The sequence below is a fragment of the Pagrus major genome, chromosome 7 (genome assembly GCF_040436345.1).
Source record: "Pagrus major chromosome 7, Pma_NU_1.0".
NCBI classification, from domain to species: Eukaryota; Metazoa; Chordata; class Actinopteri; order Spariformes; family Sparidae; genus Pagrus; species Pagrus major.
Genome location: NC_133221.1, coordinates 9,629,279 through 9,648,384, shown reverse-complemented (window position 1 = coordinate 9,648,384; position 19,106 = coordinate 9,629,279). Strand labels below are relative to the sequence as shown.

Genomic DNA, 19,106 nt, shown 5'->3' with positions numbered 1-19,106 from the left:
CACTTTGCCAAAAGGATGCAAGGGAACGCCTCGGGAGCAAAGGTTAATCTGCAGGTCAGCCTCTTCATTTATCCTGCGACATTTGCATGCTAATTAAATTATCTCGACTGATTTAATTGCCGCAGCTCCGTGGAGGGCGACACACGTAATTTGTATTCATTTCTGCGATATTCACATCATCCTGTCTCTCCTTCTCGTTGCAGCACTGTCACAGGACCAATTATCACAAAAACAATGAACCTATTGTTGCTTTAAGAAATGTGAACACTTCTCAGATTAAAGTGTAAAAAGATGTAGAATACATAAAGCACATCCTGCTCAAGGCTGCTGAAAATACTAGCGCTCCAAGCTGCCTGCGGGGGACTTCATCACAACCTTATAATGAATATATTTCCATCGTTTCTTTCCAACTTTGAGATGGAACGCCAATGTCTGTGCATTTGGATTAATATCAGGAGAGCCTCTGACGTCCCTGCTCAGACATCAGTGAGACAGATGTTCGCTATGAGGAACGAAACAGGAGATGGATACAACAAAGGACGCGCGAGGAGCAAGTACAGTAGTTGACAGCCCTCAGGTTTTTCTTTTTTTGATATCGTATGGGGAAAAATACTGTACATAAATTGTTTGTCCTTTCTTGTGCACATGAACTTTATTTATGTCGGTGGTGAAAAACGATCATTCAAGTCCCTGAATGCCGTCTTTATCTTTCCTCTTGTTACCCACAAAGCCCAACACAGCCAAAGTTCAAGGAGGCGACGCTAAGATAAAACAGATGCATTGTGGGGAGACATGTTTTACAAAAACAGCTTGTGTGTCTTGATACTGTATATTTTACCATTTGTTTGTACTTGTTTGGTACTTGTATGCCTTTGATCACCTCTTAAATGGCTTTACCAGTCGAACTTGGTAACGTGTCAGCTACCCTGAAACTGATTGATTCACCAAAAATGTGATACCAGTAGGTTGTTTTCGATACTTGAAATGCCTTATTTGTGTCAAATCATTCAAACGATGATATTGTACATATGAAGCCATCTATTGATATGTGATGAAATTTCATTAAAGTCATTGTTCCTGTAAATAATGTGAGTGCATCCTTGCCACTGTCCTCACAGGTGTCAGTTACCAGCGCCTAATCAAAGTGAACTGAATGCAACTTGACGTTAAAGTAGCCAAACCCTCGCTTCAGGGCCCAGAAAAACCAGACCGACATCAAACAACTAGCGGCGTTGAAGGCCCACGTTTGTGTCGCCTGTGGCTCACCCAAAAAAAGCAAAGACTACAGCTGACGGACAAAAAGAGAAACCTGAGGACTCAGGACTGCAGATGCAAAAAAATGATGAAGCCACGTTTTTTGACACCACCATCACTCTCACTAATATGGACAATATTAATCGAGAATATATGATAAAAAGTTGTAAATGGCACTGGCGAAGAGGTGGAGGCAAAAAATATGCTAATTGTGCTAATCATCACTACAGCGACAGGCTCAAAGGGCTCCCCCTCTCTTTCTCAGATTTGCTAAACTGAAGTGCTGATCAGAGTGATTTCTCCAACACTCTGATTGGTCAGTTGGTCAAAAAAAATCCCCAACAAGGGCCGACTAGTGCCAATGGAGCGGGGTACACCCCAAAAACCAGGGCCAAGGCCGCACACCAACAGTCCCTAAAGCTGACCGTTGGCCTGGTGCATCAGGGCCCTTAAAATTAAGATTAAAACCACTCTCATATCTTTAAGGTAAATATAATGTTAGACACAGGAAACAGTGGGCTTAGCTTTGCATAAAGATTTGACAGAAACTAAAGTGTAAAAGTGCCAGACAGCTTTACTTTGAGAGTCGAAGTGAAACTGGAGCGTGCCGATTCTTTTCCAGATGTATCAAAATCACAACTAAAAATCCAGCCTGGACTTCCCATAGTTCCAACATCCCATTATTTCAAAACCCCAACAGTCTGGTTCTGTTGGACTGAGAGTCCGTTATCCTGAAAACAAATGCTCCAAAAATATAATTGGCTGTTTTTCTGCTTACACCAGACAACATTTCAACATTTGTACTGAGCTACAGATGCTAGTCTGGCGTGACGTCACACATTTTGGCTAGGAGCGGTTATTTCCTGGTCAATAACCCCATCGCTAGAATAAATGTACATTTCTACAAGCCACAAATATGTTAAGACATTAAACAAAACATTTCTTTATATTGCAACTATTTGTTTCTTTAGACTTTATTTTCTATTTAATGTTTTGACAACACTGTGCTTATGTTGAGGATTTAGCTTGAAACACCTGTTTTGGTCCGCCCAAATGCGATTGAAGATGTCACGACATGTTTTTTGTCGCTACAAACACAAAAGGAAACTGTGACGGGTTCTCCTTATAAATATCATTTTTTTTCAAGCTTACAAATGATGAAACTGCTGTCACTGGCCTGGCAACCCAAATAGCCAGAATAAATGTTAGCTAATTACGCTTCTGTGAAACCACAGATAAGATCTGTGTTGCAACTTTACGTGTTTAGGTTGTATTTTTTTATTTCTCTCTTGTCATAATGCTGTGCTTATGCTCTGTTCAGGTTTAGTCACAAAAACCACTTGGTTTGGCTACCAACAATGTCATGGTTTGGCTTAAAATGGTCCGCCTTCCCGTTAAAAACACCCGGTGTTGGTTGCCTCTAAAAATGCCTGGAGATGGTCAGACATGTCCTCACAGAACTTTTAGCCTTGTAGCTTGTAATAACGCCACCTCCTTACCCTCCACCTCGTGTACAGCATAAGTGGTTTGCTGAACGTTCACTACCAACATTTTATCCTGGCAACTGGGCTGACATGAGCATGCTATTACACTTTGATTTTTGTACCGATTGAACAATCGAGATATGCGATGTTCATAAGTGAGAGGTCCTGGTAAGTGCATCTGGAGCCTCCCCATGTTTCCAGTCTTTATGCGAAGCTAAGCTAAGTCTATTGCTTCATAATCAATAGACAGAGATGAGCGTTTCTTAATCTTCTCATCTATCTTTCGGGGGGAAAAAGAAAATAATTGCATTCCCAAAATGTCAAACAGTTCCTCTGATCATAATTATCTCAACAGAAAACATCTTAATCACCCCCTTCAGACCATCTTTCAGCCTGACAGCCAGATTATTAACTGGAGTTACTCTTGCTTTCTGTTCACACAGGTACTGTATATAAAACTAAGAACGACTACACACATAGATGAATGGGTAACAGGACACGCTGCTGTATTTACAACTCTTTGATGCAGTATCACAGTGGGATACCAGCCATTACTTTCACAGCCTCTGCCCCCGTTGGTGAGTGCTGGCGCTGTGCAGGGTGTCATCCATCTTGTGGAAAAATGAAAGTTTTTTCCTGGACCGTCCACTTGTTTCATCATTTTCTACTTTCCAGTTTCATTCAGCTTTGTTTAAAAGCACTGCTTGTCTGTTTATTCAAATGTAACGAGGTAAAAATATACACGCTATGTATATATATTTTTTGTTTTCCTCAAGTGTCGTCTGTTTTTAAACTTAAAAAGGGATTTTGTCTCAGCATCTGACCAATTTGCACCATGATCTGTCAACCTCAATAATGTTTTGAACAGGAATAGAGAGCTTGTGTTTCAGTTCCCTCCTAGATAGTTTATTTATACAATCGAAGTTTCTTTTACTGAATTCTCTGTGATTGCGAGTATCTGCCAATCTAGCTGCTGATGAAATTCGAGCACCTTGCCATTAACATTAAAATAAAACAGTGATTATTTTTGGTAACAATCAACAATGACAGCTCCCAAGTCTCTTTAAAACTATTGTCCTATTTTTCAACTTAGCACTTGCATTCCTTACTCTTTACCCTGTCGAATAGCATTCCCTGGGCAAACCTGAGGAGGGAAAGTCAAAATGTTATTTTTTTTACCCATTATCCAGAAGCAGATTGCATCATCAAATGCATTTTTGTGATCTCACAGATGTCTGCTTTCTGCCCAGAGAAATAAAAAAGGCTTCCTGTGGCGAAACCAATGTTTAAATCCAGTGTTTTCACAAACCGTGTCGCTCCGCTCCACGCTAGAACATGCGTGAAGTCCACTGCAAAGGCATTGGCAGTGACCAAATATTTTATCCGTCTGGGAAGACAGTATCTGTGGGGTCGTGAAAATACCTCTGAGGATACCACCAGCGCCTCAGTTTAGAAATAATGGTTTGACTTTTCCTAAAAGTTTGTGAAGGGACACTTCAAGACTGGTAAAAGTTAAAGTACAGGTTCAACTTCTTTACTCAAGTTAAAGTAAGATAGAACAGGCTCTGAAATGAACTCAGAGTATAAAAATAAAAAGTATCTCTTAGAAAGACATTTCTACTGGCCATTTCTGCGCAAAGCTAACTGAACCTCACGTCATATTAATATAATTCAAAGACTATTAAACTTCAAGGTAGAATCATTCGGATTTCGTAAAAAGCACCAGAAAGATAGCTGATTGTTGAGTCTCATTCCCAGGACATCAAATACCGACATTTTGGGTTGGTGAAGCGTCCCGAGCACAGCTAAGAAAAGAGAAAATAAGAAAAGCTAGACATAGGGCTGCAGGGTCTCTGCAGATACGAGACACTAATGCGCCTTTTCTCCCCATTCGAGTCTCCTTTTCTGTTTGTTTCCGTCTTGTAACGTCTTTTACATCATTTCATCTTGCTACGTCTGCCATTCACTGATAGGCTGAAATCAGTCCCGTGATGTTGGGAAGGCGGCGTGCAATGAGGTAAAATAAAAATAATTGATAATTATCCCCTCAAATTTGTTAGAACTGAAGTATTGAGCCTGTTTTGAAAATGTAAGGAGTACAAAGTACAGATATTTGCGTAAAAACGTAGGGAGTAACAGTAAAAAGATGTCAGAAAAAGAATTACTCAAGACCAGATACCTGAAAAATCTACTTAAGTACAGTAACTAAGTATTTTCATTACTTCCCACCTCTGCTGAGATCATAAATGGAGCTTTCAAAGCAATTTTCAAAAGACTTCTGAGAGAAACCCACTGTGAAACTAGAAGCTAATTCAGACGTGGGCTGTGACTCTTAATGACACACATGCTTAGCTTATTTCGAATGGCAACTAAAGTCAGCTCGCATCAGTGCTGCCTGTTGTGACTTGTCATGCTCGCAGTTGCCACCCCATTCATTATGATGCAGAGTGTGAATTTGACTCAATTAGCTTTAATGAGGAGAGACAACCGTGCTCAGCGTTAATGAGAAAGAGGACACTGTACTGTAAATACAGGTGTGGCTCTATTAACGATCAATAGTGAATCATCAGATATCTGAATGGCTTGTGTTCAGTGTTTGCCTGCTGTGCTTCTGCCCCTTGCACATGCTCTCTGTTGGCTCCATCTGAGCTTTGGATCGTGCTGCAAAAACACAGATGCTAAATTACACCATCCTGTCCATCATCCATTGTCCCGAAATTACACCATTTGTTGAAGCAGCAGCGACTGCCATACATGCCTGTATGAATACATAAAATGCTCCTTAGGTCCTGGTTTATTTGCCTCAGGCTATGGCAATTTAAACTAGCCTTTAAAATCCTGTGTCCTGCCCAACAAGGGATTGCTAAATGGGCATATTATTTTCAAGATGGCAGCAAGCAGCATCACATTTTCTGTCAGTCTTCTGAGTGGCTCTCTGGGCTGCTGCTGTAGGCTCTGATGTCTCACATCAGGCTGCAGAACAGTGAGAAATAAGACACGAGTGATGATGATGTGCCCTGACTTCTTTTTATGATGCACCAGGGACGTCCTGGGAATTGAGACTCCCATGGGTTTGTTCTTAAGACACATTTCATTCAAAACACTCAGACAGTCTAGTCATGCTCCATTCTCTGCACTTGGAAGTCACTGCTTGGTTTCCATGAATATCAAGGTGCGACTTTAAGCAACAGGATGATATAGCGTTGAGTGTGAAATAACTCCGATCAAGAGTAAATCCCCACACACCAATAATTATCCGCTTCAGTGAACATCAATGCTCTAGATGCTTTTTTTATTAATAGTGTATAAAATTACCGGTATGGCTGTCGGGAGCGCTACATCTGCACTGGATGAGAAACTTTACTGTACGCACATATACAGCATTCACACAACATTCAACAAGGTAAAAGTTATCTCCTCTTCACAGTTGTTTTCTGTGGCATCGAGCAATCGTCGAGATTACCCAGTCTAATCACATCCTGTAGCCGAGAACTGTCTCCACTGCCCCTGCAGGATTCTGGGATTTCAAAGTCAAGGTAACGCGGACTAAACTGGATTCTAATTAAAGTTGACATCAGGTGCCTCATGCTCCTTTCCCCCTCCTCCTCAGGCTTTCATCTAAATGATTCATGCAGAGAACACCAGGCCTTTCATGCCGTTAGGTCCTCACAAAGGAATAACAACTTGATCACACAAAGCGAACGTAGACAGATTTACAATGACACTGGCACAGTGTCTGTTGCACCATCTTATATCAAGTTATGTCAGACCGATGCAGAGGCACTCAGCTGACATTTGGTGTTTTTGCATGGACGCTTTTACGGATATTCACACTGACAAATGTGAGAGTAAATTTAATCAGAGGGCTAAAAATGGTTTTCTAATAGAATCAAGCTGCATCGTGAAGACAGTCACAACAAAATGTTGAGTTTCCTGGGGTGGTAATTTGAATAGGATGTGACCTGCTGTGAACACGATGTGGTTGTTTGGAAATGAACGTGACAAGTGTCTGTCAGCCATATGTTGTGGGCTGGAATGCTCGGACGTGGAAGAGGATCAGATTAATCAACGCAGTGTTGTTCTTGGTAAGAGCATCGCCTAAATGCCTGACAGAAACATAAAATTGGAAACCTTTTCTGAAATTGCAGACGATACAGGTAGCTAAATAATTGCTGAATAGAGAGATGAATATGTGGAGGCTTTTTCCTCTCCATATAAGTGGGAAGAGGGATTTATCTCTGTGTGAGAAAGCCAGCCTTGAATTAAAGATGAGCCCCCCCGCCTTTTGTCAAGCTATTGTGAGCAACACAGCATATAGTACACAATAACTACAGGTATGCAAAAATAGGTTTGGTATAATACAGATTCACCATGGCATGGTAGTGCCTCCAGCCTCTTATTGGAATTGCAGCCTGAAAATTGAGTCTCTAAAAACCCTGAAAATAAGTTGAAGCTGTGCTGCTAATAAATTGCAACAACTTTAACCAGACCGATTTTTTTGGTTTTCTAATGTCTCAGCCTTGAAAATAAAAAGGGTTGTGCCTTGAGAAAGCACTGACAGGACCTCTGATGTTAACAAGTATGTAAGATCCTAAACATTTTTAGATAGGGATACAGTTGTGTTTATCACCAAGGAACAGTCTGACTCAGATTTTTTTTGTTTGTTTGTTTCATGGCAGACAATGACATAATGTGAGCGTCATCTGTTGAGGCGAAGGGAGTGAAATGAGCAGCGACCGACCCGTGTCCAATCCCTCTCCCTCACTTTGGTGTCTTGCTGTAGGTTATTTTCTTCCTCACCACAGTGGCCACATCCCTTATGCCTGACTTTAATGAAGACTGACAGTAAATCACAATTACCCATACAAGACACTTTAAAAATAGTTTAGGAAATTAGGCGGCCCTAATCTGAAGGTTGAACACATGGCCCGCGCTGAACAGCGTTCTGTGAGAGCACATCATATGACAGTCAAAAGTTCAGAGGATAGGGCTGTAGTCATGCATTCACTTGGTGCTTAGTCAAACTTTAGTGGTGTAATGACCAAGCCCTACAACATAGAGGGGTCCATCCATCTGAAAAATTATATGACATGATCATTTTATTCATGTGTCCTTGTCGAAGAAATAGTTTGACATTTTTGGAAATACACTTACGAGATGAGAATAGATACCACTCTGATGACTGTGTTGATCATGAAGGTAGAGTCAGCAGATGTTCAGCTTCCATCCAGCCATCTCCTTCTGCTTATCCATGTTGGCAGCAGGCTTAGCAGGGTATTCCACATGTACCTGTCCCCCCCCCCCCAGCAGCACTTTCTTGCCATTCCTGGGGGATCTTGAGGCAGTCCCAGGCCAGACGAGATATGTAATCCTTTAAGCAGGTTCTAGGTCTACCCCGGGGTCTCCTTCCCGTTGGATGTGCCCTGAAAACTTTAATCAGTTGCCTATACTACCTTAGCTGGCTCCTTTTACCCTGAAGGAACAGCGGCTCTACTCTGAGCTCCCTTCAGATGTCAGAGCTTCTCCCCCTTAGGCTGAGCCCAGCAGCTACCCTCTGGAGGAAACTCATTTTGGGCACTTGTATCGGCAATCTCGTTCTTTCAGTCACTACCCAAAGCTCATGACCATAGGTGAGGGTTGTAACATAGACAAGCTGGCAAATCAAATGTTTTGTCTTCAGGCTCTGCTCTCTTTTCACTACAACTTTCCAGTACAACGCCCGCATTTATGACTGATGCTGCATCAATCCACCTGCTCCATTTTACCGCCACTTGTGATCAAGACCTCAATATAGTTTAACTCAGTCCCGATCCAGAGGGAGCAATCCACCGTGTTCCGGCAGAGACCCATGGACTCAGATTTGGAGGAGCTGATTCTCATCCTATCCCCTTAACACTGCAAAACATCTCAGTGCACATGAAGGGCTGCTGAAGTCAACAGTGTCATCTGCAAAAAGCAGGAACTCAATTCTGAGATTCACAGATTCTTCTTGCCTTGGCTGCGCCTTGAGATCCCGTCCATGAATATCACAAATAGGATCGGATACAAGGAGAAAACTTGGCAGATTCTAACACCCACTGAAAAATGTTTTGAATTTGTGCAGAGAATACAGATAAAGCTCTCACTTCTTTATACATGGATGGTCCCAGTACTCCCGTGGCACCCTTCCAAAGGCTTCCCCAAAGGACACAGTTGTAAGCTTTTTTAGACTGGATGGTCAAACTCTCACAAGTTCCCAATAACCCTGCAAGGTTAAAGAGCTGGTCCACTTTTCCACAGGCAAGGACTCTGCAGTGCTCCTCCTAAATCTGCAGTTCAATAAAAAAGGCATGTCAACCAAGAAAGCCCAACAATCTCCAGAACCTTCAGCATCTCAGGGCAAATGTCATCCACAGCCAGTACCTCACTGACGAGTAGCTTTTGACTACATCCGCAACCTCTGCCAAGAATATGGGTGAGGTTACTCTCCTCTGCCTCTTCTGAAGTGAATGTGTTGGTTGCGTACAGAAAAAGTGCTTTTTCTATCCCTGAACACAGCCTGAGCAAAGCCCTGCTTTCACTTTATGAGTCACGTTCCTCCCAGTCACGCCCTTCAGGTTTCTAGATGGACACCACCCAGAGACTTTAAAAAGGCCAGGTACTGTGAGCTCCACCGGGTTATAGTGACACTTCTTTTGAGGGAGATTGTTCAGGCGAGCGACGTGAAATGATGGTTAGCTTTGCTTAGCTGAAAGACTGATAACAGGTGGAAACCGCTAGCTTGTCCCTGTCTGAACGTAACAGAGCGTAAGTGTAAAAACAATTTGTAGTTTAGTTAAGGGGGGTTGTGTGTGAGTCTTTTTTTTGGCTGGGTGCAGCGACTCACAGTAATTTGGGGTTTTATAGGGGTTAAGTTCTTAATACTATTTCCATTTCTTTCTGGGGTCCTGTCATTTCAATGGGGTTGCCAAGCAACCAGCAGAGACTCCAGAAAAAAATGGAAATAGTCTGGCACCCCCCACCCCTGTAAAACCAAGAGTTGTTGGGATGATTTACACAGAAACCAGATAAATGAAACCTTCTTACCACTTGGGCGATAAAAATAATGGCAATGTGAGATCTATATCCCCTTTTCACCTTATTTTAGAAATAAAAAGAACTAACTGTATGAAATTTATACATTCTGCGAGATATAGGGTGATTCAGAGCGTTGGCAATCCCCTCTCCTCCCTGTAATGGTGCATAACACTGTCTGTTTTATTAATGGAAAAAACAGCCATGAGGCATGAATGCATATGTATCCATCACACGCAGCTGATAACATTAATATTGTCCAATTAATGTTTGTTCATTAAAATGTAATTGTTCAGCTCTCTGTTTTAATTAAGCAAAAAAAAAGTCATCCCTATTCGAGATAGTATGTATGCATAATGACAAGGCAAGGAGATGAAACCTCTCAGCTGTAACCAAACTACTTTCAGTATATTGCTCTGAGTCGCCTATATAGTTGCCTGCAGTAAAAGACAGCTAATTTAGTTCATACACACACATAAACACGGTGAGAGAGAGAGACAAGGAGAATTGTGTTTACATTTTTTATTGTAACTGTCAATTCCAGATGAGGAAAGAGTTGTTAAAGGGGAACAGAACAGCGCCTCCATTATGTTTTTCATGTGCCCCAGGACAGTTCATGTTCTATTAGTGAGCATGAACTAGTGTCCCCAATAGACAGTCACAAGAGGGGGAAGGTTCCCTGCCACATATCACTGCAAACTGATATCAAATTAGCTGCCAGAAACGTGTTATATGTGGCTGGTTGGAATTGTGAGAATCAAGACTGAAGAACTGCTCAGATCCTTTGAAATAATATCTCTAAATTGAGATTATTTGCCACATTTTAACATATATTAACATTTAACATAAGCATTCACCTTTGAATTTAGGAGATGACTTTTATTTTTAAAGCCGTGTGCTATGACAGGCGCTCAAAGGGATTCGACTCAGTTTGTTCAGAAGAACAGAAATGAAGCTCTTTCGACTGGCTTGAAGTTTATTTTACAGATAAAGTGCTGCACAGATGTCTTGAACTTTTGTAAGCAGCAGTGTGAGTGTGTATGAATCATGAGTTTATCTAAAACACATCTTAAAGTCGCCTAATGAATGTCACACCAGCTCCTTTTGAAAAATGAATCAGTAAAAAAAAATTGTGAGTGTTGTTGGTATTTTAAGACATAGAGGCACATATTTGATGAGGTGTCTTGTCAGTGTTGATATAAACCCCACTGGGGTGTAAAAGATTTACCTTTATTTCAACTTTTATTGCAAAAAAGTTCATTCTTGTTAAGGATTTGAAAAAACAAAATCTTTTTATTTGACAAAATATCCCCACGAAGGTGGCAGCACACTGTGTTACAGACGATAAACAACATTGTGTAGACAGGAATAAAAAGTTTGAATCTCAATGTGTTTATAAAAAAATGTTAACAGAGAAGAGAGTGTGAGGGTGTTAATAATATGTAAGTCACACAAAAACTCTCTCAGTTCAAATCCCAGTGGATTTTTTCTTACAGCTGCTGTGGAGAGAAAATGTAGCTCCATGAGTTCCCGATCTCTCCTAAACTTTCTTGTCCAGGTTTACTCAGATTTTAAGAACAGTTGGGCAATCCTGGGACATTTAAGTTTAATGAGCTTGAGCAAGACTACTGTTGGACTTCCTAACTTTAACTTATAATGTTAAATCTAACCCCTTTGTGTAAACTGATGTTTTTAATCCAAGCCTGAGAAGTTAAATCCACCACTGAGCACCTCCAACAGTATTTCAAATCTATTTGCATAAAGAGGTCAAACAAACTCAAATATTTCTTGGTTCATTCCCAGAGTTTGTACACATCACATCACACATCACAAGAGTCGACTAACCCTCAAAGACCTAGACAACCACCTGGTCCTATATGTAGTTATTGTTCTAAAATGTTTAATAATTACCGCTAATGCTTTAAAACCTCATGTAAAGTGAAGCTGTCTTGTTTGGGCATCCAGGGGCTTCGTACGCCATCACATTCGGCAGCATTGATTCTTCAAGGAAACCCATGTAGTGTCTTCCTCCGGACCAGCGGGCAATGGTTTTAACCAAGCTACTGTTGTCATCCACTGTCACTGTTATGATTTAATAACCTTTCCATTTACTCTTAATTATTTAGGGGACATCTACATGGTCAGTAAATGAAATACAGGATTACACCTGTTTTTCATTGAAAAACTCCTCGGATAATCTAAAATCTAATCTAAAATATCCAAGTATATGTTTTTCCTGCGGTCCTGCTTAGTTCACAGTAAAAAAAAACAAACAAACAAAAAAATTTGCCAGCGTTTTTAAAACATTTTGGTAAATTCATCCATCTTGAGACAGAGCAAATGTAAAACTGGGACTTTCAAATGAGCCAGACTAAAACATAAGGTTCCCCTTAATCAAATGATGTATGGCACTTGACGCTGACTGCTGGAATAGGGTCGCAAAAACAGAACAAATACAGGAGAGTCAGGTGCCGCAAAAATTGTTCTAGGTCTTTGAGAGTCAACCTGCTATTTTGTTTTTTGGATTGATCATTTGGTCTCAAGATTGTCAGAGGAAGACAAAAAAAAACCCTCACAATTTCCTAACACCCAAAGTATTGTCTTCTGATTGCAACTTAAAAAATATTCAGTAAACGATCACATGAGACAAAGAAAAGCTGCAAATCACAATTGAGATGTTAGAACCAGGGAATGTTTTGCTTTACAAATGGTTCAAGCAGCTAAAAGGTGAAACGGAGATGGATGCTAAGTGTTTCATTTAGTCTGATTGTTCCAAAATAATACTTAATAATTGTGCTTAGAGCGCAGGTCATCGTTGTACTACCTGAGTTCTTTTGTAAACAGTGTGTTGTAGTGCTATCTTCCTACTTCATCTGACTACAGGGTCAGATCATGTTAATAATACTGTTACCAGCTGCTTGACAAGCTCCTGGTGGGTTACATAAGTACTGACAACTTAAAGTGAATCTACAAAAGCAGTTTCATCAACAAAAAGCATATTAACCTACCCTCTACAAGTGGAAGATATTACTCATTTAGAGGAGAGCTTTTCTAATAACCAATAAAAATAATTAGGATTATATGAATCTTAAAATTAGATGATCATGGTTATCAAAGCCATTTATAAATTGCCTTGGGCCTTGTTACAGCTCAGTGTAGAATCTTGTCCAGACCAAAACAATCACAGTGCATGATTGCGTTAAGTAAATGTTGGGCAAACTGATGTAAACCCAGCTGCTTTCAACTAGCACAGCTTGAGGCCCTCGTACAAGCCCGATGCCTCAGATGTGATGATTCGCAGACGCTGTACTCGTGTTATCATGAAATGTCTCGTCATTGCAAAGGTATAAATGCAAAGTGTCTGACTGAACTGAAGAGATAAAAGACAGGCAATCAGGGTGGGTCCAGAAGGAAAATTATTCATATGAGGAGGACAACTGATGAAGTGGTAATAACGGTAAACATTCTGTTCTGTTAGTGACTACCGTTTGCTTCAAGGCAGAAGAAATGTTTCCCATCATTACTGGAATCGGAGTTCCCTCCACAGGAGCACTCGGTTTAGAGAGACAAACAAAAGCATGATGTAAATACCCTCTACAGTGAAGCAGCTCGTCTCCCCTTCTCTCTCCCCTTTCTCCCCATGATTAGCATTTCAAACAGTCCTTGTTTTGCATCAGAGCTTCATGCTTGTGTGCATGCCATCACAGCCTTGCAGGTGGTGCTCCGTCCAGCCAGTCGAAAAAGCAGCCTTTGTGCGTGTTTGTGTATGCAGGCGTGTTTGTGAGTGTGCCTCTTTGTGGTAAGGAGTAGTCCAAAGGGATCTGACCTCTTTACGAAGCTCGGGGTAAGTCGACAGGACAGCATTGTCTACAAATGCAACATAATCATAAATTTCTCAGTATTTGTGGTCTTCCGCTTTGATCGGCAGCGAGAGTCACAAGCCAATGACTGGATTCACATTCTGCCTCCTGAAAATCCACAAAATCTCTTTTTAAGAGTCTGCCAGCAGTCCCATCCAAACTTTGATTGAGTGCATCACAATGTGCTCAGCATATCAAGCACTGAAACAATGATACAGACTTTCGCAGTAGCTGCCTGTTCGGACTTGGGGGGGGGGGAGGTGCTGCATCGTTTTATCTCAAGTCAATTGCTAATAGATTGTCCACTCCGTGGGATTAACCCCATCCAAAATTGTGTTGAAGTCAAAAGAAATTAAAATAATGAGTTCCTGCAGTTTTAAAGCCCCGCCAGGAGATATCTAATTAAATCTATATTGTTCTTTGCTCTGTCTGACGGGGTGTTCGCTGTCCTCGGAGTCCTGTGTTAGTTAAGGTAACTGCTGCAGGCCGGGATGGGCTTGTGCTGATCAGATGGAGCTTCTGTCTTGCTACCGTGCCACCTGGAAACAAGAGCATGTAAAATTACAAATATTAACAACATGGTTTTGTTAATTTCCATCGCAATTAAGATAAAGCTGAGGGATAAAATGACATTTTTAGTGTTTTCTGTTCAGCAATTGTCCGTATCTCAAGAGTTTGGTGATACGGACATACGGGTGGTGTCCTTCAGAGCCTTTAACAAACTAAAAGCACAAGGACAAGAGTGTGTGGAGTAAAGCGTGTGGCCGTTAGCATTCCCGGCCAACTAGCTAATGCCTACAGAAATAACAGAGCGACATTTTAAAAAAGCACGAGGCGCTTCATTAGCTACACACAGTACTTTGTGGGCTTTTAAGTCACATCAGAAAAAAATCTGATCAGGGCTGGAACATAGATGCTACTACACCAGCAGTAGCTTTGTCCTCAGTTCGAGCCAAACTTGCGTGAGATGGTGTTATGTTTGCCAAAGTCATTGGTTATTCACCATCCTCAAGTCCGTTTCTCTTTAAAAGTGAAGCATTCAGTTTGAAAATACAAACATTAAAGCACAAATCTGCTTATCTGAGTATGGTTTTCTGTAGTGAACAAGCAAACCATCGATGGGTTTTGTTTGACAAATAACATGTTCACAAAAAACCCCTAGCGTTTCCTTGCAGTAGACGAACAATGCTGCTTGATTTTCATGTTCTGCACGCTGACTTTTTGCTTTAAAAAAGTAGCTTTAGCCTGAGTTTATTCAGCATTATGTCTAGCTACCATGTACTGTACATATTTAAAGCCCCTTTAACATAGTTCCTTTAAAACAAATCAGCTCAGAAGACAGGAGACAACATTTTCAACAAACCTGTGGAGTTTGAGAGTTATTGTTAGCTTATGCTTGATGCTGGTATAATCTGCCAAACACAGCTGTCATTTCAGCCAACTGCTTTCTTTTTTTTCCTTTTTTTTAATTCTCTGCAAAATCAAGACCTATTGTTTAAAGCATAACTAAGAATTTCAAGAGGTTAACCTGCCTCTGTTAGAACAGACAGCCTGACAGGCATAGTGAAAAGGTAAATTGTATTCTCTTCCAGTGGTGGAAAGGAATGAAGTACTGACTCAAGTACTGTGCACAAAGTTTTTAGGTAATAAAGGCCAAGGCAGCGTTGTAAAAAAGTACCCGAAAGTCATACTTGAGTAAAAGTAAAAAGTGAAAGTCACCCATAAGACAAGTACTGGAGTAAAAGTCTGAGATTAAATGTAATTATTTTTAACAAAAGTAACTTTCCTCCAATTAATGTACTTAAGTCAAAAGTACAGGTCAAAGTAAATGATACATATATTTTGCACATAATACTGTGGATTGGATCAAATATTTAGCATTTTACTGATTATCGGAATCATTTTTTTTTATCATTTTCATTTTTTTCAATGATTATATAACATAGATTGTTCTGAAATGAGCAAATTCTGCATACTGCTTTTCCTCTCGATAATGAAAGTACATTTTGATGCTTATATATATTTATACTGCTACTTTAATTTTGAATGCTGGACTTTTATTTGTAACAGATTTTCTACACTGTCGTATTACTAAAAGATCTGAGCACTTCTTCTAACCCTGTTCGTTTCTATTTTATTCTGTTGTTCAATAGTTTAATCTGATGGACCACATGACTGCTGGGTATCTTTTGATCACTGGCTGCATGCTGCCAGCGCTAACTTGCCCCTGTTTCACTGTAAAATGTTTCCCCCCAGGAATCGTACACATTAAACAGTTCAACGAAACCGGCAACTTATGAAAAATTGCATTTCGAAATGTAGTGGGGTTTCTTTTGGCCGTCAGATTTAATTACATGGGTTTTAGTGTTCAGTATTAGTTCACAGCTTATTTCATGTTTGTCCTCTTGGCCCCATCATTCAACAGATTATAGAATTAGGTTTTCTGAGCCCACTGTGCCTTGTGGAGAGCAAGAGGGTTGATATGGCCAGTGGGAGCAGTGATTATGCTTGATTGTGGAATCCTTCAGCATCAAAGCAGAGCTTACTCAAAAAAAAGCTGTCGGCCCCTGTTTTGCATCGGAGTAATGCAATGAAAAGGAGAAGATTTACCGTATGAGTGCGTTTTAGCGTCTATAAATACCATGTGTTAAACTGAAAACGTTTTTAGTTGTGTTCTCTCTGTACAGTGCAGGTGCCGCTGTGACTCACACTAATGCATGGACTCTGCTCACCTTTGTGGTCTTTACTTTGTTCCCAGAGATGCATGACCAGCCAGTGAGGTCAGGGAGAACTCGACACTCCTCCCCCTCAAGACACGGCTCCATTTTACACCACCACTTCTGACGCACAATAGCGGCTGGAAAAAAACACACCACAGTGGAAGGTCACTTTATAGACGGGACTTCAAAAAAGATGTGTTCGAGGGAAAAAAACACTACGTGCTCCTTGACAGTCTCAGTATCCGTGTACTGTGGTGAAACTGACTAACCTCACTCTACTTTGATAAATTACATATTCATGGCATGTTGGAAATTTCCGGTTAAGAGAAGTGAAAGAGGGCCTCGGTAATGTTACCTTCAACACAAGAGGGCAGCGCCCTTGTTGTCCCCGCCACCTGTCCTGGGAAGCAGGAGCACTTGACAGTTTGAGAGCGTTCTTCAATCTTGTTCTTATTGCAGCAACGATGAGCAGCAACCACTTCACAAGTCCCTGTCCTCTCCTGCTTTGACCCTGAGGAAGAGAATTTAAAGGCAAAAACAGAACCATTTTTTATATTTTGCATATAAGCAAAGGCAACTTGAGTAACTTCTCAAGATGGCAGTATTGCAGTCATTTCTTGGCTTTATTTGATGTTCATTTAACTTAATGGTGTAGTCTTTTTGCTACAGTCGTTCAAGATGAGCCAGTCAGCAAAGCCCAATTTCAATGTTTCTAAAGCTACAGCACCACCCAGTGGCCCACTGATGATTCATGCTGACACTCAACCTCCAGTACAATGGGGCGCAACAAAGCTCAGGTAAAAAAAAACATAAGGAGAAAAAGAGATGCATGAATGTTGCTAATTCAGAACTGAGCTGTCGGGCTGACTGGTAGAAAATAAGCACATTTGTGCAAGTGATGTACTGGAAGGTCAATTTCGAGGTACTTTTACTACATTTGAGTTGGATTTTTGTACATTTTACGTCACTACATTTACTTAACTTTTCATATTAAGGTTTTATGTTGATAAAAATGGCTGAAATGCAATGCAATTTTATGCATTAAACCAGATTAAACAAAGCTTGTGGCTCCTAACAAAGCAACTAAATATAATATCTCAGGGGCAGAATTTTATTCTTTATCTTTCCTGACACTTTTATCATCTCACAGTCCCTCCTAGGAGGGAGCCTGAGCCCTCGGTTGAGGAGGTTAAAATGTAGTTTATGCATTAATTCATTTGCATCTCATATACTGTATAATATAATGTCAGTCACAATGGACAGAACCAGTAATTTTTGGAAAGTTGAGATGAGGTTTTGTAGCTCCACAAAACAGCATTTTCCAAAACAACTGAAGATGAGGGCTTGTGTTAAAATGTAAATAAAAACACAACAGCCGCTCCATACAGCTAGTCCTCTGTAATCCAAGTCTACGGAAGCCCTGAGCTCCCAGATTCATTTGGACGGATGCCATTTCTAAAAGCAGAAATCTTCACTGTAGCTGCTAAGTTAAAGCACCCCTGATGTGGGTGACTCAGCTCAACCGCATGTCGAGGGTGTTAATAAGGTCTCCATACAAGTTGTTCTGGACTAATCCAGGTATCCGGAAGCCCCCGGAAGATTCAGACTGGTAGGTGAGCAGCCACGGTGAAAAAAAAAGGTGTTAATAATGTCTTTTCAAATCAAGTTGGCATCTCAGCAGGGCTTCCGTAGACTTGGACTATGCTGAATGAGCTGTGTGGAGCCATTTTGTGTTTATTAATTTGACTTTTTCAACCATAAGCCATCTACCTCAGTTGTTAGGAGAATGACGCAAAGCTGTTTTGCTGTGAAACCTCAAAATAGTTTTGTCCAGGTGCAGGGGTGAGTAGATAATGACTGAATTTTCATTTTTGGGTCAACTTATCCTTTAAGCCAATTTTACCAGTGACACTGCATGCTTTGTATACATTGTTTTATTGGTACGTTTTTAAGCAAAGAAGCTTAATAACCCAATTCTTCCACCAATGCAACATGTATCATTGTGCTGAATATAATCACTCTGAGATAACTGAGTAGAAACAGTCGAAGCCCATGGCCAATCAAATCCCTTTCACAGCATCTTCACATGAGGGCTGGTGACCTGGAGCCATAATGAGTCCCTCGGGGGGGTGTGACTGGTCTGGTTGGGTCTGAAACCTACCTGTCTGTCCTCGGGAGCTTTGGTTGCCAGTGGACACTTGCTGGCTGCAGAAGCCCACAATACAAAGAAGCAGGAAGCCCCAGTGTATTGGTCGAGCCAATATGTTCAGTTTCATCCTGCCTGCACGGAAAAAGAGGTTTCAAGCACGCTTAGGATTAGACCAGTAGTGCGTGACGATAAAGCCAAATAACATGGCTTATTAAATGCTTTTAATGTCATCCTGACTCTTGATATGTGGTTCAAAAAAATCACTGCATCTATTTGCTCAATTATGACTCTCACATCACTAAGCTAAGCCAAGGCAAATCAAAGAAATGCCAATAAAAGCCCAATCAGAGGCATCTTTGGAGGCAGATCAGAGTGGGTCCTTACACTCACTTCTGACTCATGTTTTCCCCTCAGCTGTAAACAAGTTAACCCTCCCCAAAAAAAACAAGTTGTACGTGAGTCACAGAAAAAAACTGGGACGTGGACTTTTATTTCAGACTACAGCAAAGACGACAAGGCCCGCAGCGATTACGTTCATCGACTAATCTGATTATTTTCTCAAATAATCAGTTAATCATTAAGTCAC

General features: G+C 40.9%; 1 protein-coding gene across 1 annotated transcript; it reads right to left on the bottom strand.

Moving 5' to 3' along the window:
• Positions 1-14,114: 14,114 nt before the first annotated feature.
• Positions 14,115-18,647, bottom strand: LOC140999351 (chemokine-like protein TAFA-4). The gene is made up of 4 exons (XM_073469705.1): positions 18,533-18,647; positions 16,727-16,882; positions 16,361-16,508; positions 14,115-14,190 (listed from the first exon to the last, which is right to left on the bottom strand). Exons 1-4 carry the CDS (start codon positions 18,645-18,647, stop codon positions 14,115-14,117), a joined length of 495 nt encoding a protein of 164 aa, XP_073325806.1.
• Positions 18,648-19,106: the final 459 nt, after the last annotated feature.

Bases quoted from the DNA above. Each gene is read 5' to 3' on its own strand.
- LOC140999351 (XM_073469705.1), bottom strand. From the start codon at position 18,647: ATGAAACTGAACATATTGGCTCGACCAATACACTGGGGCTTCCTGCTT. The intron at 16,883-18,532 runs GTAGGTTTCAGA...TCTCTTCCTCAG, and splicing joins AAGCTCCCGAGGACAGACAG to GGTCAAAGCAGGAGAGGACA. The intron at 14,191-16,360 runs GTGAGTCACAGC...TCTTGTTTCCAG, and splicing joins AGCAGAGTCCATGCATTAGT to GTGGCACGGTAGCAAGACAG.